Source organism: Odontesthes bonariensis, chromosome 9 (genome assembly GCF_027942865.1).
Source record: "Odontesthes bonariensis isolate fOdoBon6 chromosome 9, fOdoBon6.hap1, whole genome shotgun sequence".
In the NCBI taxonomy this organism is placed as follows: domain Eukaryota; kingdom Metazoa; phylum Chordata; class Actinopteri; order Atheriniformes; family Atherinopsidae; genus Odontesthes; species Odontesthes bonariensis.
Window position 1 is genome coordinate 39,816,579 of NC_134514.1, and position 27,219 is coordinate 39,843,797.

At 42.2% G+C, this 27,219-nt stretch overlaps 1 protein-coding gene across 4 annotated transcripts in view; it reads right to left on the minus strand.

Moving 5' to 3' along the window:
* Window positions 1-12,696: 12,696 nt before the first annotated feature.
* LOC142388681 (protocadherin Fat 3-like) overlaps window positions 12,697-27,219 on the minus strand; it is a 248,293-nt gene continuing 233,770 nt past the window's right edge. For 3 of the 4 annotated variants that reach the window (XM_075474223.1, XM_075474221.1, XM_075474222.1), the window contains 2 exons: window positions 24,615-24,728; window positions 12,697-17,246 (listed from right to left, as the gene is read on the minus strand). In XM_075474223.1, coding sequence (XP_075330338.1) covers window positions 16,621-17,246; window positions 24,615-24,728 — 740 coding nt within the window. In that variant the 3' untranslated portion in view covers window positions 12,697-16,620. The remainder of the gene's footprint in view (window positions 17,247-24,614; window positions 24,729-27,219) is intronic. The other variant, XM_075474224.1, reaches the window with a different exon arrangement.

Below are 27,219 nucleotides of genomic sequence, written 5' to 3' on the forward strand. Positions count from 1 at the left end.
CACACGGGTCAGCGAGACCGGGCCGCTAACCCAACGTCACCAGCTAACGGGCTAAATAACTATAACCTTTTTTATTTTGTCATTTTGTTTCGAATTAGCATTTGATTCATGATCACATCATTTATGTACTACAGCTAACAGTATAAATATTGGTGTGAATGACATGATAATGGCGTATCCTGTGTGGAAAGCCTCCTGACATACTGTGTCTACATACTGTAGCTGCACTTAAACAGATAGGAAGAGGCTGCAGAGTGGTCAGTACTGCACTGAGGATCATCGGCTGCCCTCCCTGGACTCCATCTGCAACTCCTGCTGCTCAAACAGAGCTGGAAACATAGCTCAGGGCAGTTTGCACCCAGGCCATCATCTGTTCAACCTACTGCCCTCTGGGAGGCGCTACAGCTGCATCAAGATCAGGACAAACAGACTAAAAAACAGCTTTTATCCCAGAGCCATTACCCTGCTGAACATAAACATGCACTAACGTGGGGCGGTCGGTGGCATAGTGGGTTAAGCAGCTGCCCCATGTACAGGCTTAGTCCTCGATGCAGCTGGCCCCGGTTCGACTCCTGCACCGAGTGGCCCTTTGCTGCGTGTCTTCCCCATCTCTCTGCCCCCTGCTTCCTGTCTCTCTCACACTGTCCTATCAAAAAAACTTTAAAAAAACATGCACTAACGTATTTATCTTGTTAGTATATGACAATGCATTCACTTTACTTTATACTTCCGAACGCATACTCAGCTCAGGCATTAGGCAAGGCAAGGCAAGGCAATTTTATTTATAGAGCACAATTCATACACAGGGCAATTCAAAGTGCTTTACAGCTACATAAAATCACAAGAAGGCAATAAAACCATTAAAAAGGAATAAAAAAATAAAAGAAAGAAATTTAAAACCCATTAAAATAATCATTAATTAATTAAAAAACAAAGAGTGCAGATCAAATACTTTCAGGTGTCATATGCACAGCTAAATAGAACTGTTTTCAGCCTGGATTTAAACATTGTCAGAGTTGAGGCCTGTCTCACATCTTCTGGAAGACTGTTCCAGATTTTAGGGGCATAAAACTGAAACACAGCCTCACCTTGTTTAGTCCTGACTCTGGGCACCAGCAGGAGACCCCTCCCTGAGGCAGGAGACCCCTCCCCGGGGCAGGAGACCCCTCCCTGAGGCAGGAGACCCCTCCCTGAGGTTCTCAGAGCCCCAGTTGGTTCATATGGCTCTAACATGTCAGAGATGTACTTTGGCGCTTGACCGTGAAGAGACTTGTACACAAGCAGAGCTGTTTTAAAGTCTATTCTCTGAGCGACAGGAAGCCAGTGCAGAGACCTGAGCACTGGACTAATATGGTGGTATTTCCTGGTTCTAGTCAGGACTCGAGCAGCAGCGTTCTGGATGTACTGCAGCTGTCTTACAGCCCGTTTAGAGCCCAGAGAGCAGGCCGTTACAGTAGTCTAACCTGCTGGAGACAAACGACAAAATGGATTAGTCTTTCTAAGTCTGCTTTAGACACTATTCCTTTGATTCTGGCAATGTTTTTTAGATGGTAAAAAGCTGCTGATGTTACAGATTTAATGTGGCTGTTAAAGTTCAGGTCTGAGTCCAATATTACCCTGAGATTTCTAACCTGATTATTAGGTTTTAGAGAGAGAGTCTCAAGGTGACTGATAACACTTTCTCTTTGTTTCTGTGGGCCACAGACAATGATTTCAGTTTTGTCTGAGTTTAGCTGGAGGAAATTGTTTTGCATCCACACACTGATCTGTTCGATGCAGCGACACAGTGTATCTACAGGCCCGTGTTCTCCTGCCGTCAGTGACACGTAGATCTGAGTGTCATCTGCATAATTGTGGTAGGACACATTATAGCTGCGTATTAGCTGGCCTAGTGGAAGCATGTACAGATTGAACAATACGGGTCCCAGGATTGACCCCTGGGGAACCCCACAGGTCATAGCCATTTGTTCTGAGACACAGTTACCAATTTCAACAAAATATTTCCTGTCCTCCAGATAGGACTTGAACCAGTTTAAAGCACGACCAGAGATTCCCACCCAGTCTTCTAACCTCTGTAATAAGATCGCATGGTCAACTGTGTCAAAGGCAGCACTCAGGTCCAGCAGAACTAAGACTGTGACTTTACTTGCATCTGTGTTCAGGCGAATGTCGTTTGTCACCTTGATCAGAGCTGTCTCAGTGCTGTGGTGGGGCCTAAAGCCTGATTGGAAAGTATCAAAAGCATTGTTAGACAGGAGAAAGTCACTAAGCTGTTGGTATACAACTGTTTCTAGGACTTTGCCTAAGAATGGCAGGTTTGATATGGGCCGGTAGTTGTTAACTGTTGAATGCTGAATGATGGCACCGATTGTTTCTTGTTTACTGTTTAATGTCTTGTTTGGTAAGTGAGCTGGGGTCCGTTTCACAAAGCAGGTTCAACCAACTCTGAGTCTATTCCTGATCTCTGAGTTGATCTACTCTGAGATAAAAAAACTCTGAGTTTTCGGTTCCAGAAACGCTGATTTGAGTGAGGTTAATCAACTCTGAGTAGGTTCACCTTGAGTTTTGCGTGTGCACCACAACTTTAAAAAGCCAGCATCAATGGAGCCCCGATTCGGGGGGAGGGTACTGGCCGGAGGCGCTGCTGTGAAGTGGGACAGCGGGGCCTGAGGGATACATGACAGTTGTTTGGAGGAAAGCCATCTTCAGGAAACATGCGAATAAATAGGGAATAGATCAGAGAAAATAACATTATCATAGGAGGGTAGTGTGGGTGGACAGCTTGCGGAGAGTAGGTGGTGAGGATATCGGCCGACGGCCTGTATAGGTCCGGTAGCGATATCCTAGTGCTTCTTTCTGTAAGTTGGGGTGTAAAATGGAGGAGAGGGAGTGGGCCAAAGATAGTTATAACAGTATGGGAGTGAGTGGAGAGGAGGATGAGATTGATTAAGGAGGGAGTGAGTGGGGGCAAGTAGGAAGAGGGGGAAAGAGTAAAGGGATGAGTGGGAAAAAGAGGAAGAAAGAAGATAAGGATAGTTTGGAAGGCACGGAGAGTGAGGGGCAGGGAGATGAGGGGAGGAGTGGGAAAAAGGGATCCCTTAATGTAGTGGTGAGATTTGAGGGTGAAGGGGGAGTACGGAAAATGGATCCACTAAAAATCACAAAAATAATTAGAGCACAAGTGGCAGAAGTTAAGTATGCTAAGGTGTTAGGGGACGGAAACTTGCTAATTGGGTGTAACACAGAAACGCAAGCAGGGAAGGCTCAGAAAATGGTGAGTGTTGGAAAAATGAAGGTTACAAAAGCAGTGAGGGTGGGAGAGCAGAGAAATGTGGGATGCAAAGGAGTAACAACAGGGGTTCCCCTTGGGATTAGCATGAAAGATTTAGTGGGGAACTTGAGAGTGAGAAATACTACAGTTAAAGATGTTAAAAGAATGACAAGAGGATCTGAGAAAACAGAGTCGGAGACAGTGGTGGTAGAGTTTGAGGGGAAAATTATCCCGAAAGAACTTTATTGTGGGTTTGTAAAGTATAGTGTGAGAGAGTTTGTCCCAAAACCAATGAGATGTTTCAATTGTCAGGAGTACGGACATGTTGCTAGCGGATGCAAAGGCAAAAGAAGGTGTGCAAGGTGTGGAGGGGATCATGAATATGGGAAATGTGGGACAGGTGTGAAACCAAAGTGCTGTAACTGTGGGGGAGAGCATAATGCAGCTTACTGGGGATGTGAGGTTATGAAAAGAGAGGTAACAGTGCAGCAGATAAAAGTGAGTGAAAAAATATCGTATGCTGAAGCCATCAGGACAGTGGGGAAGGAGAGTGTCAGTGGTAAACAGCAGACTAGAGAGGAACAAGTGAAGATAAATACGGTGCAAGAGATTGAAAAGAGATTGGTGGAGGAGAAGAGAAGGTTGGTGACTTTCATAGCAGTAGTCATAAATGCGACTGCAGATGTTAAATCTAAAACAGAAAGGATACAGATAATTGTTAAAGCAGCAGTACATCATCTGGGTTTGAGAAGGATAAGATGGGAAGAGGTGACAGATTTTCCTTTCTGGATCTCTGAAAGCAGAACTTCAGTCTCAGAGCCCCTAAAGTTGATGAGTTGAGTGTTCAGGCCAGTCAAGAATCATCATGTATTGGGTAGTAGTAATAGTAATGATAATCCTTCAGTGGAATGCGAGAAGCTTAATTGCTAATGGTCAAGAATTTAAACAATTCATATATAGTCACCAGGAGAAGCCAGATAAAATGTGTATCCAGGAATCCTGGCTGAAACCAAATTTAGATTTTATTATTAAAGGTTATGTGGCAATCAGAAGAGACAGGGAAGAAGGGGCAGGAGGTGGGTGTGTTACATTTGTAAGGGAGGGCATTCCTTACAGGAATATTGACGTTGGGGTTGAGATGGAGAGTGTTATAATAGAAGTATGGGTAGGAAAACAGAAAGTGACAGTAATCAACTTTTATAATCCATGTAGGAAGTTGGATATTAGGAAACTAGAAGAAATGGAGGATAAGAACAATGGAAACACAATGTGGTATGGGGACTTTAATGCTCATAATACATTATGGGGGAGTGAGAGGAATGACAGTAATGGTGAGGTATTGGAGGAGCTGTTAGATGTGCGGAATCTGGTATGCATGAATGACGGGAGAGGGACAAGAATAGATGTAAATACTGGGAGGGAATCAGTTCTTGATCTAACAATAGTGGCCAACTCACTAGCACCGCTGTGTGAGTGGAATGTGTATCAAGAAGGGACGATAGGAAGTGATCATTATCCTATCTATAATAAAGTAAACATAACAACAGTACAGGCTGTGGAGAGTGTAGGGGGAAGATGGATCTTGGAAAAGGCGAATTGGGTAGAGTTTAAGAAGGAAAGTGATATAAATCTTTCCCAGGTTAGTGAGAACATTGAAGTAGAAATGATGGATAGGGACATAAAGCAGGTGATCATTTCAGCAGCAAACAGTTCTATACCTAAAAGTACAGGGAGGAAAAAGAGCAAGTTAGTACCATGGTGGGATGAAAAATGTAGACAAGCGGTAAGGAACAGAAATAAAGCATTTAAGTTAGTTAAGAAGTACCATAACTTTCAACACATGATCCAATATAAGCAAGCACAAGCAATGGTGAGGAGAACAATAAGACAAGCAAAGAGGTCATATTGGAGGGAGTTCTGTGGATCCATTGCATAGGCGTCGATTACGGGGGACGGTGGGGACATGTCCCCCCCACTATTTATGATTTGAATTTTGTCCCCACGACTTTTAAAAATGTGCTCTGATGCGACCGAAAAAAAATCCCCACATTCTCAACCGAAATCGTCGAGTCTAAATCATGCGATAGGCGCACACGAACATGTGAAAACCCCAATTTGGTATTTAGTCGTTTGATTTGCCGACTGTGAGCCACTGTAGAAACATGAAGTTGTAAAATGACAGCGGAGTCGGTGCATTCCAATGACGTCACACCAGAGGTCCGTTTCACGAAGCAGGTTTAGTGAAAACTCTGAGTTGATTAACCCTGAAATGAGAGAAACTTTTACTCAATAAACCTTGAGTTTCTCTCTGTCTCCGCCCTCTTTCAGCCATTTGATTTCCTCATTCATTCAGTCAGCAGAGCGAGCATGGGCGTAATTTCGGCATGGATATAAGGGACGCGTCCCCACCAATATCCAGCGATTATCGTTTTGTCCGCACCAATTTGATCACTGGGGCTGGGGGGAAAAAAACGGACTCCCGTCTCATTCGCATTGCGGCGAAGAAAGGGTTAACCAAAAGTCCTTTGCCAAAGGCTGACGACCAATCTGATTGGCTGTGCCTTCCCCTTCTTTCACGTGAGACTCTAGGTTGTGTATGGTTGCTAGGAGGCAGGAGCGCCAAAAAAAAAATAAGCTGAGGTCTTTTCGGTAGGTTCTATCACTGCGCTAATCAGTGGTGTTACCACACGGTACGTTATTAAATTACTCTGGCAGGCTAACGTTCCAGAATCTTTGGTGCAACGTGGGTGACACGGGCACATGACTGCCAAGTGAGATGGCAGGCAAAAGAAAAAAAGTGGACATACGGAGCTACTTTTCAAAGAAATCTGTAAGTCACACTATCACTCGCTAATGAAATGACGTTTGGAACACAGCCCGTTAGCAGGGCAAACTCGTTATCTATGAATCAAGTTGTCTACGATGGCACAACTAACTGCAGAGACTGTTGTGCAGTTGAATATCCAATGGCTGTCAATATGTTAATGTTGCATTATGTCCTGCAAATGATAGAATGTTTGTGACAGTGACACAATAACTCCTCGTCAATATAACACGAGACAGATTTATCACGAGGGCGCCTTTGTAAAACGTCGGCGGGCACCTTAGCATAATGACAAACAAAAAAAAGCTATCCTTAGCTAACATTTTTCAATGAAATGGCATTCATGGCCCATTTTATTGTCCAGGTGACAGATCCAACATCACAACGCCACACTACAACACAGGCAGACGGCGATGGAGAGAAAGAGTCACAGGTGAAGTTGAATGATGATTAGTTGGCGAAGTTGTCCTGTAATTTACCATGGGTTACATAACCAATGATAGGCTGATGATGGTTCATTACTGTCTTTGAGTGCATTAAGTGAATGCTCATGGGATGTCACTGCTATTTAACAGGTGACAGCTCAGCCATGTTGTAATAGCTCAGACAAAGGCGAAGAGACAGGAGCACAGGTGAATTTTATTGTTGATTATTGATTGATACTACTAGTAATTTTTAACACAATTCATGTTGGTAGATGAATGTTGGTTAATGATGTAAAGTGATTAATTGGTGTATGCTTGGCAAAAAAATGAATTGACATGTTATGGTTTTTTTGTACGTCGTATCAATGTATTATTTTATCAGGTGGCAATCATGACACATGATACAGGGGAAGATACAGGAGAAGAGTCAGGGTCAAAGGTGAGGTCAATTAAGAACAACCATGTTTTTTAATGTGAGGATAAAAAGTATGCAGTTAATTATGTGGGTGGTGATATCATGAGGTCACATGTAATTATCATCACATAATGTTACAGTATGGCTAATGGTATCATGTGGTCTATTTCTAAGGAAACTGGCACACCTGTAGTGAGCATCAGGGAGAGCAGCAGTGAGAGTGACACCGGCAGTGATGAAGAGCAGTGTAGTGGTGGTGATAGTCTGGACATTGGCAATAAGCCAAACCAGCCTGACCCAAAATCCATCCCAGATCAAACATTGACCAGTAGGGTCCTCCATTTTCAAGAAAGGTGGTATAAACAGTACCCATGGCTTCATTATAGCCCTGCAGTAAAGGGAGTTCTCTGTTTTTACTGTGTGAAGGCATATACTGTACAGAAAAGTGCTATGTCAAAAAAAGCAGACCCTGCATTCTCCTCCAAGGGGTATACAAACTGGAAGAATGCGCTTGAAAGATTTGAACGGCACCAAAATTCTCAGGCCCATCATCATGCAGTCACAGTGCATGCTCAACAAGCAGCCCCCATAGATTCACAACTCTCAAGTGCCTGGTCAAAACAGCAGGGAAATGCCAGACACTGCTTAAGAAGTATTGTTGGTTCAGTACAGTTCCTTAGCAGGCAGGGATTGGCAATGCGTGGCCATGGAAAGGAAGATGGTAACCTGTTTCAACACTTGAAACATAAAGCCAAGGATGACGCCTGTCTCTCTGACTGGTTGTCCCGTCACCATGATTATACATCTCCAACAGTGCAAAATGAGATTTTACAGTTGTTTGGCACCTGTATAGTTAAAGATATTGCACAAACTCTCAGATCTCTGTCTGTGCAGCAGTTCTCCATCATTATAGATGGTACTCAAGATATTTCAGGGACTGAGCAAGAGTCCATATGTTTTAGGTATGTGGATGAGGATCTGGTTCCACATGAGGTGTTTGTGGGCTTATATCAAGTGTCAAGAACTACTGGAGTGGAGATAGCAAGAGCAGCGGTGGATGTGCTTTTGAGGCTGAATATCCCATTGGCATATTTGAGAGGTCAGGCATACGATGGTGCAGCAAACATGTCAGGATCGTATTCAGGTGCACAGGCAGAAATGAAAAAACAGCAACCACTGGCATTGTATGTGCACTGCGGGCCTCACTGCCTGAACCTGATAACACAGGCTGCATGTCAGGCCAGTCCTTTAATTCATGATGCCTTAGAGTGGGTGCATGATCTGGGGACATTAAGCAAGCAGTCAGGCAAATTCAAGGGCATGTTTTCAGCTGTAGCCGCAGATTCAGAGGGACCAAATGTGTCTCTTAGACCACTCTGCCCAACCAGGTGGACAGTAAGGGGAAATGCTGTCAAAGCCGTGCTATCTCAATATGAGAGTGTGCTGGTGAGCCTAGAGGAGATGGCAGCAAGTGGGTCAAGCTCAGCTGCTAAGGCAAATGGTTTGCATGACAGATTTTCAAAGGGAAAGACAGTGCTTGGGCTTCTAGTGGCATTGGAGGTCATTGAGGAGCTAGAATGCCTCAATAAGTCCCTGCAGAAAAGAACAGCAACAATTGCTGGAATGAAGGAAGCAATAGAGTGCGTCAAATCCACCCTACAGGGTAAAAGAAATGAGGAAAAATTCCAGAAAGTGTTCGATAAAGCTGTGGAAATGGTGGATTCCCTGGAACTTGAGCCAATTCAGATTCCTCACCAGAGACGGCCACCGAAACGGTACACTGGTGAGGCAGGCAGTCACACTCCCAAGACACCTGAGGAGTCTTACAGACCAGAATTTTACAAGGTGCTGGATACTGTAGCTGTTCAGTTTGAGGATAGGTTTAACCAACCTGATCTGTGTGTCTTGCAGAAATTGGAAGAAACTCTGCTGTCTGGAAAGGTGGATGGCATTGTTGATCAGTACCCAGAAATTAACAGGCAGACTCTTGAGATTCAGTTGGCCATGTTCAGGTCAAAATATACATTCACATCTAGTAGTGAGGTGGCTACTATTATCAGAGGGATGCCAGTTGAGGTGAGGGGTCTGTTTAATGAAGTGGAAAGCCTTGTCAGGCTGCTTTTAGTTGTGCCAGTTTCATCAGCTGAAGCAGAGAGAAGCTTCAGTGCCCTGAGAAGGCTGAAAACATGGCTGCGGTCAACAATGACCCAAGTGAGATTGAACAATGCAGCTGTATGCCATGTTCATCAGGACATACTGGATAATATAGACATAAAACAAATATGCCAACAGTTTGTCGCAGTTAACGATCGACGTAGGCATGTGTTTGGCTCCTTCACATAGACCCATTTTTGTGCTCATCAGTTGAGATGACAGTTGCAGTATGGCTGAAATACTTACTAAGTCTTGAGGAGTAAAGTAATGTTAAGATGTAAAGTGATGTTAAGATGTAAGTATTTATTTAGTTAGTTCTCCTTTCATATAGCATGCCCTACACCATTGCAGAAGGAAAGTTCATTGTTTAAAAATAAATCACTTAGACTAACTGCTTAATGCTGTATAGTTGAAAATAAAGTAGGCCTACATTTTTTCTGTTATTGTAATGTTTTGTTTCATGGAGACCCGTTTCATGGCAGAAGTAAACAGACATGTAAACTATCAATGTGTGTCATTGATTGATTCGGTTGTACACCGACTGAAGGTATATCATTTGTGGCAGTTTTGGGGGGTGGGGGTGGGGGGATTAGGTCCCTGTCCCCACCAATGTCAAAGCCAAAGTTACACCCTTGAGAGCGAGTTCTTCTGCTTCTAGAAGCCCATCAGGCACAGCAGGAGGCGACTGTTTCCACCAACATGTCCTTTTGACAACGATCCCGTGGATGAAGGAGCAGCATTACTGCGCAGAGAAATAAATATTCCTCAGGAGATGGTTATCAGACCGCGCATAGATTTTTGCATTTCCAGACAATTATCTTTTTGAGCGGCACCATCGGAATTTTGTTGGGACAAAAGAAAAAAAAGACATAAAATACAAATAAATATTTTTATGAATAGGCTTAAAAAAAATTATATAGGCCTATTATATTTTATAAATGTCTTGGGGGTGGATTCCCTCCGGGGATTCCCTCAGCCACTGCACTTATTTCTAAAAACGTATTGAAACTCGCCGTATGAGCGCATTAAAGGATAAGATCGGTTTTTTGACATTGGGCCCTTGATTTCACATTATAACATGATGTTCTACTCACCCCTGCTTGTTGTTGAACATTTGGAGCTGTTCCGAAGATATTCGCGAGGCGTCTGGCTGCTCTCTTGAGATATTCGGCCATGAAACGGTTTCCTATGGGCAAGCTTATACAGGCACAAACTATGCTGTTTATAATTTATTAATTACTCTACACTAGCACTGATAACGTGGAGGTGCGTCGCTTACTTAAAAAAATCCGGGTTGTTGTAATTTTGATTTTTTTGTCGTAAAGTGGGTGTTACTGACGTCATCGTCGTGCTACTGCCACAGACAGCCCACAGACCTGCTGCCTATTTATTCATTCGGCTAAAATTCAAAATTAGTAACCCGGATTTTTTTAAGTAAGCGACGCACCTCCACGTTATCAGTGCTAGTGTAGAGTAATTAATAAATTATAAACAGCATAGTTTGTGCCTGTATAAGCTTGCCCATAGGAAACCGTTTCATGGCCGAATATCTCAAGAGAGCAGCCAGACGCCTCTCGAATATCTTCGGAACAGCTCCAAATGTTCAACAACAAGCAGGGGTGAGTAGAACATCATGTTATAATGTGAAATCAAGGGCCCAATGTCAAAAAACCGGTCTTATCCTTTAAGATTTCCAATTCGAGGTTGGTGAAAAACGTAGCCCCTCCTCTTCCCCGTTGCCATGGTGACTCGTCGAATCGGGGCTCCATTGATGCTGGCTTTTTAAAGTTGTGGCGCACACGCTAAACTCAAGGTCCTACTCAGAGTTGATTAAACTCACTCAAATCAGCGTTTCTGGAACCGAAAACTCAGAATTTTCTATCTCAGAGTAGATCAACTCAGAGTTCAGGAACAGACTCAGAGTATGTTGAACCTGCTTTGTGAAACGGACCCCGGGTAAACCGCTTTCCCGGCGAAACTCATTTAGAGCTACTTCTACACAAACAAAAATGCAGCGTTTCTTCGCAACTTCGCTGGTGGTTCTTCCAAGGATAACTTTAGAGGATATACACAGGATCGTGGAGTCACACTCACCAACACCACAGTCCAGGCTGAGGAAAGGGTACAAGTTCTTTGTGGAGGAGTATATACACAGTTATCAAGGTAAACTGTCTAACGTTTTATTTTTATCAGTAGGCTACTCAATAGCCTTCCACATTCATGTTTTGTAATGATAAGCAAATATACGATCCATAGAAATCATCTGAAATATTGTCTGTGTGTGAAATGTGTGTTAAATATTTGTCATGTGTAGACTATAATATTATGAATATAATTTGCCATGGTGGCTATGAAGTCTCCGTGTGCAGCGTTAGCATTTTAGTATTAGGTTAGCCAAGGAAACGTTAAGCTAGTTATTTGCTTGTTTTTTTTTTTAGCAACTCCTGAAAATAACATTCTGTATATGCTCAGTGTCAAATGTAGTTGATGAAAAGATGGTAGTGAGAGGCTCGATGAGGAGGAATGAGGAGCCCCACAGACTACAGGTTTCTGCTCAGTTATAGGGCCCGTTGGCCGAAGTCTGTGTTTGTTTTGATAGTCTGTCCGGACTAACAACTGCAGTTGCAGTTGCACTTTTCCCCTTTCTTACAAACAGTACAGTAGCGTAATTAATTAACAGTAATTAATTCATGAATAAATACATACTTTCGAATCATATCATAATGATATGGAAACATGAAATTAAAGGATATATTTTATAAACTCTGTATGCGTTCATCAAAAAAAGGGCCGCTTATTAAACATGACGCTGGAATCGATCTAGAATGCGTTACTTTTTAATGTGCTGGATGGTGGGTGCAGAGTGGTGTAAAAAGAGAGTGGCGACACTCCCATAGACTTCTATTGAAAGAAAGGAATGCGGAAGTCACGTGGGTCACGGAGACGCCACAGTTCCAAACAACGGACGCAGCTCCGTTAACCTCAATTGCTCGTCAAGAACAATTACTGGTAAGTTAATAAAATAACAGCATTTTAAACGTTTTTTTACATTTTTAAGCATTATCTATCAGAAGTATACTCTTAGACATCGTTATTTTTACATTTGGTTAGCATGAAATGTCGATGTTGATGTTAAAAATGGAATGGATTTAGGGACCTAGCTTAAAGCTTGGTAACGGAGGCTAACGTGAGGTAATTAACGTGATCATTTCACTAAAGTCCGTTAACTTTTTATTGTCAGGTGACATTGTGTAAAGTTGTTTTGATTGTTAGGTTTTAAAACATTACCAAAATACTATATATTTAATACATTTTTGGTATTTCTGACGTATTTTCTCCGGTAAATTGATTAAATTACTACATTTTTGGCATAGTGAGGCATTAGCTGACTGTTCTTTAATTAAGTAAGTTTTTTTCAGCATGACTTTGCAGCTGTGATAATGAATTTATTAATTTCTCTGTTGTTGTCAGGGAGGTCAGCAGATGTGGTGCTCGCTGCTGCCATGGATCAACCCTTAGGACTTCAGAACTTTTCTACAATGTCCAAACCCTTGAATTTGATCAAATACAGTTCATTGTTGCAGATTAATCTACCCAACAGTAGAGATAGCAGTAAAATAACTTCTTTATTAAGGCTTGTTTTACATGTTCTATGATGACATTTTATAATAAAATGTTTGGTTTAAATCTGTTTTGTTTATTTTTTTCACAACTGACACATTTATTTTGTCATTAATATGGTTTTAACCAGAAAAAAAGTTAAATTCATATTTTAATCCATCCATTCATTATACCCGCTGAATCCGTCGATCGGGTCGCGGGAGGGGGGGGCTCATTGTCCATCTGACACCAGAGAGAACAGACAGACTGAATGACATCTTCTACAGATAGAGTGTTTGGGACAACAGGAGTAAATCCTGGGAACAGACAGTAACATCATGCTCTGTTGAAGGATGTAGATCTGAAGGTAAGCTGGACCACTGGCATGATTCAGTATAAAGGAGGACGAGGTAGCTGCCCCCTGCTAGCATGCAGGGGTACCCTCTACGATTTAAAATGGTGATAAATGTGTCTCTGTGCTCCAAAAAAGAAAAACGTTGATTAAAATACATAGTCGGTGAAGTGATCAATGCACATTATGGGTCAATATTTACCGAAAATTGCGTCGTAAATGTTAAAGTTATCGTTTTTGTGCTCCGTCCCGCTAAAACCCGTTCAAACTGACTGACAGCGCTGTGATGTTTGGAACTCCGGAGGCTCACATGAACCACGTGACAGCCCTAGCGGCGACTTCAAAGCGTGTCGCAACTCTGTATTACTCTATAGCTCTGGGTGGGTGGTCCGTGGGGGGCATAGAATGCATTACGTTTTTTGTCCCCACCACTTCTAAAACCAAACTGACGCCCTTGGTCGGGGCTCTTGATGATTTCAGGGCAACCATCCCGCGGTGTGTCCGCTCTCCGCCAGGTGGATTCCCCCTTAGCGTCCGCACCGCAGGGAGCTGAACACGGCGGGATGATTTCACCAGAGAGGAGGCAGGCGGACAGGGAGACACAGACACAAGACCGCGGGTCTCTCTGCTTCCTCTGTCCCCGGTGGTGTGAGCTGCTGCTGCTGAGGGCAACACACGCACTTCGTACATCTACTCGCAATAAAAACTGAACCCAACGTTTTATTGCCTTCACCACTCAACAAGCATACTACAATAGCGGCAGCCAGGAAAACCCATGGCACCTGTGACGTCACACGGAAGCTTAACTTGAGATTTCTCCAGCTTGTTCTTGGACTTCCAACGAAAGAATCTGGCTAACAAGTAAGAGGCAGACATTAAATGATAGTTTATATCCTACAATCTTATAATCAAGTCACATCAAAGGCTAACAAAAAATAGACAAATGAATATAAGAAATGAATAAAACAAAAACAAAGGCCGCTCAGAAATACAGTTTCATATTTACAGAGTCTACATTTTACAGAGATTTTAAAATAAAATAATATGAACATTCATTTACAAAGAAAATAGGACCTGCTCCCTGAGAGGGTGAGGCCTAATATAATACAATACAGTGACCATCTGAGGTAGTCAGATGTTACCTTTGTCCTTGAATTTTGATGGAAATTAAGCCAACGTCTGGGTGGAAACATGTTGAATAGGCTTTAAAGTAATAGAAAACTGAAATTCAAAGCCTATAAAATGTGTTTGGGCTTAGAGTTTGGGGTATTCTAGGGAAACTTTATAAATCACACAAATGGAAGCAAACTAGTAAAACTATAGCCATTAACTCAGGCTCATGACATTGAGCCTGAGTTGCTAAAGCTTTTATTTGTCAGTTATTTTTGTTAAAGGTTTTCAACATTCGAGCAACAATTCGCATTTACACAATGGTCTTAAAACAGTGAAAATCTTCTGTAAAAAACATTGACATACTTCCCGCAATATTTCTCAACATGGCACAACATTTAATCAAAACCATGATAAGCTAACAACAAGCTGTAACATATATAAAAACAACTTTAAATATAACTAGAAGCAAAAACAAAATGACTTACATGATCAGGGTTATACTTTAACAATACAACTTCACTATTTTGTCTTTTGTAATTGAATTACTTTCTCCTGATCGTGCATTTACTGTATTAATTAACAAAAAATCCAAACTATGTTTTTAGAATAATTATGTTTGTTTCCAATACAACTGGAAATAAAAACAGTGTGGCTATTTCATTGAAGTATTTTACTTGACGATATCAAATTGACCTGTTGAGACTTATACCAGCGTCAGAATCTTGAGGCTCTTCTTCACCTCGAGTTCCTGGGACATTGCTTTTGCTGCTCTGCATGCGATTTAAAACACAAAGAATTCCCAGCATCTATGAGCAAACGTTGAGTTGGCAGTACATTTTTACAAAGGGATGTGTTGGGAGTTTCAGGAACGTGTAAACTGCCATAGTTGATAGAAATGTAAAATGAACTTTGATAGAAAATCTTGTAAGCCATGTCCATGTTTCAACAGATGTCTGAATTTTCACTGAATAGTGAGATGCTTGTATTCCAACTGTTATTAGTATACATTTCAATGATGAGAAAAAAATGCTTATTTGCTTTTATTTATTTATGTATTTAACAAACTATTCTGCCAGTCTAACCCCAACTTGAAGGCCAAGAATATACTCACTTTTATAAATCTTGCTCTAACATAGCCCTTCTGTTCTGATGATACCAAGTACATGTAGATATATATTTAAGAGATTTAATAGACATAAGTATCATTAAGCCAGCAAAAGCAGGTTTAAAAAGAAAGCTTTAAGAAAATAAAAGAGAGAGGGCAAAGGTCCTGCCAGCTGGATTGGAAGGATTTGGAAAGCTTGAGAAGAGTACCTGTAATGTAAGTTCAACCTATATATTCGTCTTGGGGCAGACAGCTCATTAACTCCATTCTCATCTGTGCTGCCACTAAGCATGTTTTTGTAATTGTTTGATTTTGTTGTGCAAGGCATGCCTTTTTTTTTAGCATATTTGCTTCGATCATTTCTGTAAAGTGTCTGATGTTGCTGGCTGTTTTAAAGTCATTTTATGTTAGGCTTATGTCAGTTCTGAGATTCAAGTGTTTGGCACTTGGCATCTGTTGGCTAATATAATTGAATTGGTGTTTGAAAATGATAAGGTGAAGCTGGGAGGACCACTGGTAAGATGTTTTTTGCCATTTGGTGCATTGTATTGTGCAAGGCATGCTTTGACCATCTTGCACTTGAGGTGGTGCTGACGGGTTACTCCATTGGCACCAGAGTACAGCTATTAAAATATATTCTATCTGATATGTGATGAATGTAAATTTTTTTAAAATGCTGCCATTTCTAATCATTTAGAATTATTTATGTTTTATCTCATGAATGTGACTTTTGGTTGATTTTGGACATGTGAAGTTAATTCAAAATTAGAAATAATGACCTGAAAACATGAACAAGTTCAATTTTAATCTGTGTAAAATGATCTTTGAACTTGTTACTGTGAAATGTCAAATTGTACAGCCCTGTCTACAGGAGCTTGGTATGTTGAGCATTACTTTATGAGGATGAGCGCAATCGGTCCTTCAAACACAGGATACATTAAATAGTCAAAGTGATCGCACAAATCTTTGAAGCAAGTATATTTCTTGCCTAACCTATTAATTTCTGTAACCCTTGTCATATGCAAAAGTCTCTTCTGGTTTAATTTTTGTTGTTTACATTGTGTATAAAATTCCAAGTATCCCCATTAGGACAGGAAGAAAATGTATGAATGGTCTAACAACATAATGAGTTTGTTGCTCGTGGTTCTGTAAAACTTTACAAAACACAAGTTTCTATTTCTGGACATAGTTGCATTGCAAGGTAATATCTATGGAAGGTAAAAAAAATTGTGGTTCCATAGTTGTAGTTTTTTCGTAGAGTTGGAGCATTGTGAAATGTTACTGATGAAACTTTGCTTCCCTTTGAAGCTCTGACATGCTTCTTTTTCACTGTTACACATCTCAAAGATCTTGTTAGACAATTACACTTGAGTCTGTTGTTGTGAGTCAGTGATAACAGTCACCCCTTGATGAAGCTCATCCATGTTTTCAAAATCACTGACATTTTCACAGTTCAGCCCGCAGAGGGCTGGCATGTCTGAGGCTGATGATGTACCAACTGACAGGTGCATGTTTAACCACAAAGAGTCATCAATGTCCCCATTTTCTGGCATTACCCCTTTCACTGTAGTGCTGAAGTCAACACGGGGCACCTCCCCAATGGGTAGCTGGTGGGGAGGCAAGTATTGGCTGGTGTGGAAGTGTGGCCTTGTATGCTGAGGCCTCATGCTGCTAGAGGTAAGGATGCTCTCCTTTGACACCAGCAGATTGGCAAGCAGTGATGTACAAGGCTCAATATAGTCCTCGCCTTTGGGCAGCAGTGGTGGCAGCTGGTCTTGACTCAGAAACTCTTCATGGGGAGAGTGGTTGTTGCTGTCAATGTCACAGCCTCCCAGGTAGTAGTCTGACTCCAGTTCACGGCTGCCTCTTCCAAGGCAAGGGGCCAAGCCTACTGCATCACTGCCAGGGCCTGTCTTGTAGCTTTGCACTTCTTCAGTGTCTGAAAGCCTTGTACTTGGCATCCAGTCTGATGTGTCCCAGTGATATGCTGGACAGTGGAAGAGAGATATGGTTAGCAACAATTCCAACAGTAAAAATTAAAATAGTCTAGCGGCCCAAAAGTATCCTCTACAGTGTGAAGATGTGCATTAAAAATGCCATCATAAAGCATCAGGAACTTTAGACTCAATAACATCAGTAATACATGATGAGGTCTGTTAAAAAACTTCAAATCAATACATTTAATCTTGGAAAAAATATTTCTCTTTAATCAATTAAACATTTGCCTTTGTTGATTTTGTGAAGCTTTCAAAAACTGCGAGCTGGCCGCAAGTCGCAGAAGCTCTGCTAGTTTTGTGAGTATATATCAAATTAGTGATTTATACTGAGCTATTTCTGGTGCAAAATAATTTTTTTTAAGAATTTTTTTCTGCTCTGGTTTGGAAGCTGAGATACATACATGGATTCTCCCGTATTTTTGACACTTTTCGACATCTATTATGATGAGTTGCCATTTACCAATGGGAACAAGCTAATGTTGTTTTTCAAGTGCCAACTAAAGCCTGAAATTAGACACCAAATCCCCTTCAATTGGAAGAGGAAACGTCATAGATGTCGGCCAAGATGTAAAAAAAGGTGGAAGAAGACATACCAACAAGATCTTCCTTTGATATTGATGGGAAGTATTAGATCACTTGTAAACAAAATGAATGGAGCCTCTCCCTGGCTTTAAGAAAATACGAATCGACAGAGACATTAGGAAGCAGTGGCAAAAGCAAAAATGAATGCATCGCAGTGCTAGCTAACAACAGCTGATGTAATCGTGGACATGTCACTGTGAAGGAGAAGATCTATACACAGAACACTGAACACAGCCTCACCAACAACAGCACGGTGAGGATCATGTTTTTTCATGTCTTCAGTGCTTTTAATACACTACAGCCTCCACCGAAGCTCCAGAAAATACAGGTTGATGCCTCCACAACCAGAGGACTGCACTCCTACGGTTTCTCTGCACTCAGTACACGTCAGAGTTTAAGTACAACTCAGAGTCCTGTCATCTCCAGAAATATGTACAGGGGACTGCTCAATCCCTTTGTGGGGTGATGTGAGAACCTCATCTTCAACACAAACAAAACAAAAGAGTTGATTGTGGATGTTAGCAGGACCAGGAGTAAGCCAAATACTCTCTCTATGCAAGGTGAGGAGGTGGAGGTGATTAAATACAGATTCCTTGGGGTTTACCTGGAGAGCAGACTGGGCTGGGAATGCAACATGGAGGCTGTCTATAAGAAGGGACATAACAGACTTCTTGAGAAAGCTAAGGTCCTTCAATGTCTGCACCAAAATGTTGCGTACCCTCCATAAGTCTGGTGGAGTGTGCCGTCTGCTTTGCAACTAATATGTTGGGCAGCAGCATTAGAGCCAGAGACTCAAAGGAAGTGAACAAGCTGTTAAAGAAGGCTGGCTCTGTGCTGGGGGCTGCTCTGGAGCCCCTGGAGCCCCTGGAGCTGTTGTTTAGAGAAGAATGCTACACAAGTTGCTTAATATAAAGAACAACACTGATCATCCTCTATAACATTATGTTGAAACAACAGAGTGTAATCGGTTTGAGGCTTCTTTAGCGCCAAAGCAGAAAAGAAAGATACAGGAGGTCCTTCCTGCCAGCAGCAAGAAGTCTTCATAATGAAAGCTTGTAATGAATAATGCAACTACATAATCTCCTTTTGGGACAAATAAAGCATTGCTTCATTTAATTTAATTTAAATAAAACAACATGTACAGAGAACAAGCCGTAAAGAGTTAAGGCCTGTTTATGGTGGGAAACCAGGTCGTCTGCGTGTCGCAGTTAACGCAGACATGCCCCCCCCCCCCCCCCCCCCCTTACGCAGACACTGGTGCACCTCCCCTAAATTGTAACTCACCGCAGACAGTGCCGCAGATATCGCCGCAGGGAGGAGAGAAAGGAGGCCTCTGATTGGTCAACTCTACATCCGCTCTACACTATGCGTATTTCCGGTTTGCTAACCGGCTAATGGTGACGCTAACCGTGCTAACCGTGACGATTCTTTTGCCTCTCTGCCAGCTCCAGTAGTAGCAATATTTCTTCTATTTCTAGATCGATCAGCTGCATCTCAATCAAAGTGCGCATTCGTCCAGTCGCCATTGTTGTTGAATGACCTCCGTAACCGGAAGAGAAACAGGCCACCCACCACACCCACAATCCTAGCTTGTTCGTGATTGTCCCTCTTGCGTTGTGGCGTGGGATTAACATAGCGCAGACCGCGCTTCAAAATTGGGCATAAATCCAAAATAACTGCGTCATGTCTGCGACACACTGCTGCGAGAGTATACACGGCCCTTTAAGGTTTGCCACTCTTAAAATCCACAACAAATTGTGTTCGGTTTTGGGAATAGATACTGATATTCTGCAGGCTGTCACCCAACACACCCAAAGTTAAGCCCTATCTGACCCAACATTTCTGAAGGTCTTTCAGAATCAGAAATACTTAGAAATAAGAGCACAGAAATATGTACATTAAGATGAAATATAAATAAAAAATAAAAATACCAAGCCAGATGTTGATGTTTATTGTTGTTGATATTGATGTTGCTCATGTTGTGATGTTGTGTGAGTTTATGCATGAATTGATTTCATTATTGATTTTATAATGTAAAGCACTTTGTGCTGCTTCTTTTTGTATGAAAAGAGCTATATAAATAAAGTTTGATTTGATCTTAAAAAGTGTAGAAAATATTTAAATTCCAAAATAAATAAGAATAAAATAAAATAAACTATCATTATATACAGCTGCAGTACAATCATGTACAGTATACCAGTATGATATAACTAGTGCATAGTATAATATATATTATATTATACATATTTGCCTTTCAATTTTGCTGTGACTCACTATTGGTATGAAAATACACAGTTAGATCAAACAGGTTTAAAAATGAAAAAATCTCTATATATATTTCTATATATATTGTTAGCTCCGGCTATCAGGAGATTACAGTGTCTGCGTGCAGGAGAAAGTATCACTCTTGAGAGGAATATCTGGCTTTGACTCACTTTATTGGAGGACAGCAGCGACAGGTTTACAGCTGAACGCTCTAACTCCAGCGCAGACAGACTTCAGTCTACACCAGAGCAGGCCAGCCAGAGAGTCTCTATTATGAGGAGAGGGAAAGCTGGCGGCTTTTTCCAGGTGGTACTGCATTCTAGGGGGCGCCAACGAAGCAGTGCAGAGCAGTCAGAATGAATGTGGTACTATGAAATCCACCTTAGATGCAGCCATTGCTTTGGATAGAATTTTTTATATTTTTTCATTTTAATTTTCCTAAAGGCAGGATAAATTATCCTTTCAAACGGCACTTGGTTTGATTTTTTTAGACTCACTAGATTTGTTTAAAATACACATTTATTGTCAGTATTGCATCCCGAGTGACGTCACGCATGTGGCATCACTTTACGGCATGGTCAGTCCTAGCGCTGAGCTAGCAGAGAGGTGTTAGCTCAAATAGTTACAGATTTCAGCACAGCCCTTTTACATACTCTCTGACTAGCCTCTGGTTTAGCTTTGGTTGTTGTTAGCAGCACCAGGTTAGCACTCTGGCACAGTGGACGAGTGCCGTAAAGCAGCCGGTCGTAATCAGCCGTGCGTTCTTCAGATTCCGTTAGCTAGATGCTAGCGGAGACTGACTCGCAAATGCCAGACCTGTAAGAAAACAGAAAGATATAACTCCCAGGTTATTGTACTTTCGATATAAATCCACATCCCTCTGTCAGAAATAACAGTAATATTTTCAGGTTTCAGCCGCTAGCGGGGACATTTTTTGAGTTATTAGCGCCAGCCCTATGGCCAATCGTCATTCTGCACTCGTTCGCCAGCGCCCCCAGAGAAATCAACTGAACTGCAGCCAAATTTTGTATAATGGGGCGAATAGGAAGCGGAACGGCTGTCTGTAAAAGGGCTGTGAGGCCAGCCATCAAAACACAGGGCTGAACAAACACCGGAACTCTCTGACCACAACACATGAAGTCTGTCACTAACCCGCAGTTCGGCTGAGGTCAAACATTATTAACATTAACAGCACTACAATATATATATATATGTATATATATATATATAAGGATGTACTGCCCTCACAGTGCGTATGCTTGTGCACACCCAGACGGCCAACTAACAAATGAAAGTCTTTTCATAAATCACAAGGCTTGACTTTTCTTGTATAGCCATGTGTCAAGGTCAAAGATACTCTTGTGCTTGGATACGGAGCCATATCTAATATAAACATAAAGAGAATGGTTACATGCAGCTATCCAAGTGCCACTGTCTCTGACATCACAAGATTACTACCTGAGGTACTGGCAAAACACCAAGGGGTGAAACAGCTGATCGTGCACGTGGGTGCAGTGGACATCAGAGAGAATCAGTCTGAAATCTTAAAAAAAGACTTTGAGAAACTGTTTGAGAGTCTTGATAAAGTGACGACAACAACATTCATAAGTGGACCTCTCCCAAACATCTACAGGAGGATCAACAAATTCAGCCGGCTGCTTCAGTTGAACACATGGCTGTCCAAAGTCTGTGAGTCCAGAGGACTGCATTTCATTGAGAACTTTAATCTTTTCTGGCAACGAGATGATCTGTTTCAAAGAAAATTTCTCAGACCAAATGGCTATGACCTGTGGGGTTCCCCAGGGATCAATCCTGGGACCCGTACTGTTCAATCTGTACATGCTTCCACTAGGCCAGCTAATACGCAGCTATAATGTGTCCTACCACAACTATGCAGATGACACTCAGATCTACGTGTCACTGACGGCAGGAGAACACGGGCCTGTAGATACATTGTGTCGCTGCATGGAACAGATCAGTGTGTGGATGCGAAACAATTTCCTCCAGCTAAACTCAGACAAAACTGAAATCATTGTCTGTGGCCCACAGAAACAAAGAGAAAGTGTTATCAGTCACCTTGAGAGTCTCTCTCTAACACCTAATAATCAAATTACAAATCTAGGGGTATGGGGGGGGGGCTCATGAGCTGTAATGGAGTAGATGTGTTTTTCTTTAGCTCCGTGCCGCTACCTCCATTTTCTTAAACTACTGCACCTGAATATTATCTTTTTCGCTGCCCTGTTGTCGTCCTGCATCGTAATTGGCTGCACTTTGTTTTTACGCTATGCCTAAGAAAGACAAAGGCAAAAAGATGACATCCCAGGCGAGCCCATCTGCTGCTAACACCGATGCTATATTAGCCGCTATCGCTAGCCACGGCATTGAGCTCATCAAGATTTGCACGCTTGTGGATGACCTGAAGAAGTCGATGGAGGGGTGCCTTGACTCAATCGAAGCATGCCTATCCACTCTTCAAAAAGAACACCGCGAAGCTGAGCACCGCCTGGATTGGATTCTGACCTCACACTAGAGGAAATAAAAACGGCCATTCGCTCCTTTCCCAACGGTAAAGCTTGTGGCCCTGATGGCTTTGTAATAGAATTCTATAAAAAACATATTGATATAATGTTATGTTATGACAAAATGGTTGAATGATATGATTTCTTGTATTTATCTGGAAGAAATTCGATACACTCTGTCAGACACTCATCACAAGTTCCTTGAAGTCTGGGGACCATTTATTGAGTATATTAGAAACGACAGGCATCATCCTCCGGACTAGCTACACTGGACACTATTACTCTGTCTCGTTCTTTTTTGGACTGACTGCATTGTGCTTTGCACAGCCGAGCTACCAAAATCCTTGACTTTACCTGGTCCTGGCTCTTTGGAATCTTTCTCAGATTTTAAAATCCATCTCTGAACCTTTGATTTGTATGCACTGATATGCACAACTGTAACCGTTGCATGTATATTTCTGTGGGCTGACAGTTTGTTTTGTTTTGTTGTATATTTTTTGTGGTTTATATGTGGTTTATACCTGAAAAACTTTATAAATAAAGTGTTAAAAAAAAAAAAAATCTCGGTGTAATATTGGACTCAGATTTGAACTTTAACAGCCACATTAAATCAGTAACATCAGCAGCTTTTTACCATCTAAAAAACATTGGCAGAATCAAAGGAATAGTGTCTAAACCAGACTTAGAGAGACTGATCCGTGCGTTTGTCTCCAGCAGGTTAGACTACTGTAACGGCCTGCTTACTGGGCTCTCTAAACGGGCTGTAAGACAGCTGCAGTACATCCAGAACGCTGCTGCTCGAGTCCTGACTAGAACCAGGAAATACGACCATATTAGTCCAGTGCTCAGGTCTCTGCACTGGCTTCCTGTCACTCAGAGAAGAGACTTTAAAACAGCTCTGCTTGTGTACAAGTCTCTTCATGGTCAAGCACCAAAGTACATCTCTGACATGTTAAAGTCATATGAACCAACTCGGGCTCTGAGAACCTCAGGGAGGGGTCTCCTGCCTCAGGGAGGGGTCTCCTGCTGGGGCCCAGAGTCAGGACTAAACAAGGTGAGGCTGCGTTTCAGTTTTATGCTCCTAACATCTGGAACAGCCTTCCAGAAGATGTGAGACAGGCCTCAACTCTGACAATGTTTAAATCCAGGCTGAAAACAGTTCTGTTTAGCTGTGCATATGACACCTGAAAGTATTTTATCTGCACTCTTTGCTTTTTAATTAATTAATGATTATTTTAATGGGTTTTTAATTTCTTTATTTTATTTTTAATTTCTTTTTAATGATTTTATTGCCTTCTTGTGATTTTATGTAGCTGGGAAGCACTTTGAATTGCCCTGTGTATGAATTGTGCTCTATAAATAAAATTGCCTTGCCTTACAGTAGTAGATCAACCCTCATCTTACATTGAAGCTCCCAGATCAAGGAAGTGACGTCGACGCAGCTTTAGCAGCAGAGAAGCTATCAGGCTTGTGTTGATAATAATAAACTCCTGGACTATGTACAAACTTCCAAATGCATCGTTTTGTGAGTACAGACCATATTTGTACTACTGTAGAAGTTTGGTGTCATGGCATGTAATTTTAGTGTGGTAATTTTGGAGATACTGCCAGGGTCTCTTAGCGCTTGTACTAAGCTATTCGGGATAACTCAGTAACTCGGCTGATGTTCAGCCAATATCGGAAAAACTTCGGGTGGGCTACTTGGCTGGATGTCACGGTTCAAATGACCCTAGGGTGAATCTACTCCGAACCATCACTTTAAGTGAATTGATATTGCAGTATTGACATTGTTGATGTGTTTGTAGCAATTATCATATAGTGAAAATTTGATACTGTAGACAAGGTAGACAGGGAGTTCTGATAGATATGGAAAGCAACATTTTTTAAAACAAGAGGGAACCTGTACCTAATCAATAAACAATCAAAGGAAGCATTAAAACTTTAAGCACCAAATAGTTATAAAGCACTCTTTGTGTGATGGGTGTGTCTTACCAGTGTCATCATTGGAGTCAGACTGAAAAGAACTCTGTGACTGGATCTCTGAGTTACTGCCTTTGTTGCTACCTGAGAAACATGTTTCTTCCTCTGCCATGTAAGCCGTCTTAGCTGCAGGGAGAGATCAAGTATTTCAAGAACTTCATTTCTAAACAGTCAGAAGCTGCAGTTTAATCTGAGCTGCTTAGTCTTGATAATGGTAAATTATCTGCACTTAGACATTGATCAACCACAACAATAAAACCATTTACAGGCAGAGTGAGAAAAATTGTTCATCGGGATGCAATGCAACGTTTTGCTGGGAAACCTGCAGAACAGGAATCCTTCTGCAAAAGCATCTAATGGGCAAATCTGGTGGCTGTTGCTCAGCTTGAGAGTTGGTTATTAAACGCAGGGTTTGTGTTTGATCCCATGCTCCTCTACTTACTCAAATGTTGCTTGCCCCTGTACATGCTCAAACACAAACCATTCATAGTTTGACAGACTGCTCATTGGTCAATGTCTTTGAACTGAAGAGGATGAAACCTTGAGAGGCAAGCAAATAAAAAAAATGTCTGATTATCCATTTTCTTATTCTGACCACATTAGCTTAACCCTCCCATTTATAAAATGACTCTTTCTCCAGATCACTTTGTTTGTATATATTGTTTTTTTTAATTGATTAGCTGATTAGCTGCTAATTTGCACACTGCACATATTGTATTCAGCTACTTATGTTATTTTATGTTAGCTTTATTTCATTTCATTTTTATTTTATTTTATTTTACTTTCCCTCTTGTATCGTCACTGTTACACAGCCATTTCCCTCGGGATAAATAAAGCTTCTTAAATCTTGAATTATCTTTGGGGTCAATTAGACCCCATTCAATGTTTAATGTCTCTAAATAATGATTGACATAAATGTTTTTGCTTAATATTTAATGACTTTTCCTAATTTAATCGGCACAACTGGGTAAACTTCCTGGGTAAAGAATCTTCCTTGCACACTAGAGTTCCCCAGGGTTCTGTGCTTGGACCGATTCTTTTCACTTTATACATGCTTCCATTAGGTAACATTATTAGACAGCATGGTATGAATTTCCATTGCTATGCTGATGATACTCAGCTGTACTTTTCTATGAAACCAGATGAACCCAATCAGTTGGTTAAACTACAAGCATGTCTTAAAGACATAAAGATCTAGATGACTCAGAATTTGCTGCTCCTAAATTCAGATAAAACTGAAGTTGTTATCTTTGGACCTGAGCGCTTCAGGAAGAAACTGTCAAGCCATCCATCCATCCATCCATCATCTGCCTCTTCTCCGGGGATCGGGTCGCGGGGGCAGCAATTTAAGCAGACAAACCCAGACGTCCCTGTCCCCGGCCACTTCCTCCAGCTCTTCCGGGGGGACCCCGAGGCGTTCCCAGGCCAGCCGAGAGACATAGTCTCTCCAACGTGTCCTGGGTCTTCCCCGGGGCCTCCTCCCAGTGGGACGTGCCCGGAACACCTCACCAGGGAGGCGTCCAGGAGGCATCCTAACCAGATGCCCGAGCCACCTTATCTGACTCCTCTGGATGCGGAGGAGCAGCGGTTCTACTCCGAGCCCCTCCCGGATGACCGAGCTTCTCACCCTATCTCTAAGGGAGAGCCCAGACACCCTGCGGAGGAAACTCATTTCGGACGCTTGTATTCGCGATCTCGTTTTTTCGGTCACTGCCCACAGCTCGTGACAATAGGTGAGGGTAGGAACGTAGACTGACAGGTAAATCGAGAGCTTCGCCTTCTGGCTCAGCTCCTTCTGACTCAGCTCCTTCTCGTACCCGACCCGGAGAGGGCATTCCACCCTTTTCGGCCGAGGACCATGGTCTCAGATTTGTAAGTGCAGATTCTCATCCCAGCCGCTTCATACTCAGCTGCGAACCGCTCCAGTGAGAACTGAAGGTCACGGCCCTACGACGCTAACAGAACCACATCATCCGCAAAGAGCACAGACCCGATTCTGAGGTCGCCAAAACGGACCCCCTCAATGCCCTGGCTGCGCCTAGAAATTCTGTCCATAAAAATTATGAACAGAATCGGTGACAAAGGGCAGCCCTGACGGAGTCCAACCCTCACAGGAAACATGTCCAACTTACTGCCGGCAATGCGGACCAAACTCTGACACCGGTCATACAGAGACCGAACAGCCCATATCAAGGGGTCCGGCACTCCGTACTCCCGGAGCACCCCCCACAAGAGTCCCCAAGGGACACGGTTGTACGCCTTCTCCAAGCGAGAGGGTTCCAGGTTCAACTCCCAGATGGGGCCTTTCTGTGTGAGCTTGCATGTTCTCCCCGTGTATGCGTGGGTTCTCTCCGGGTACTCCGGCTTCCTCCCACTGTCCAAAAACATGCATGTTAGGTTAACTGGTGTCTCTAAAATTGTCCTTAGGAGTCAGTGTGAGCGTGTGTGGTTGTTTGTCTGGTTTGTCTCTGTGTGGCCCTGTGATGGACTGGCGGCCTGTCCAGGGTGTACCCTGCCTCTCACCCAATGACCGCTGGGATAGTCTTCAGCGCCCCTGCAACCTGACCGACGGATTAAGCGGGTATAGATAATGGATGGAATTTAGAGGAAATACAGA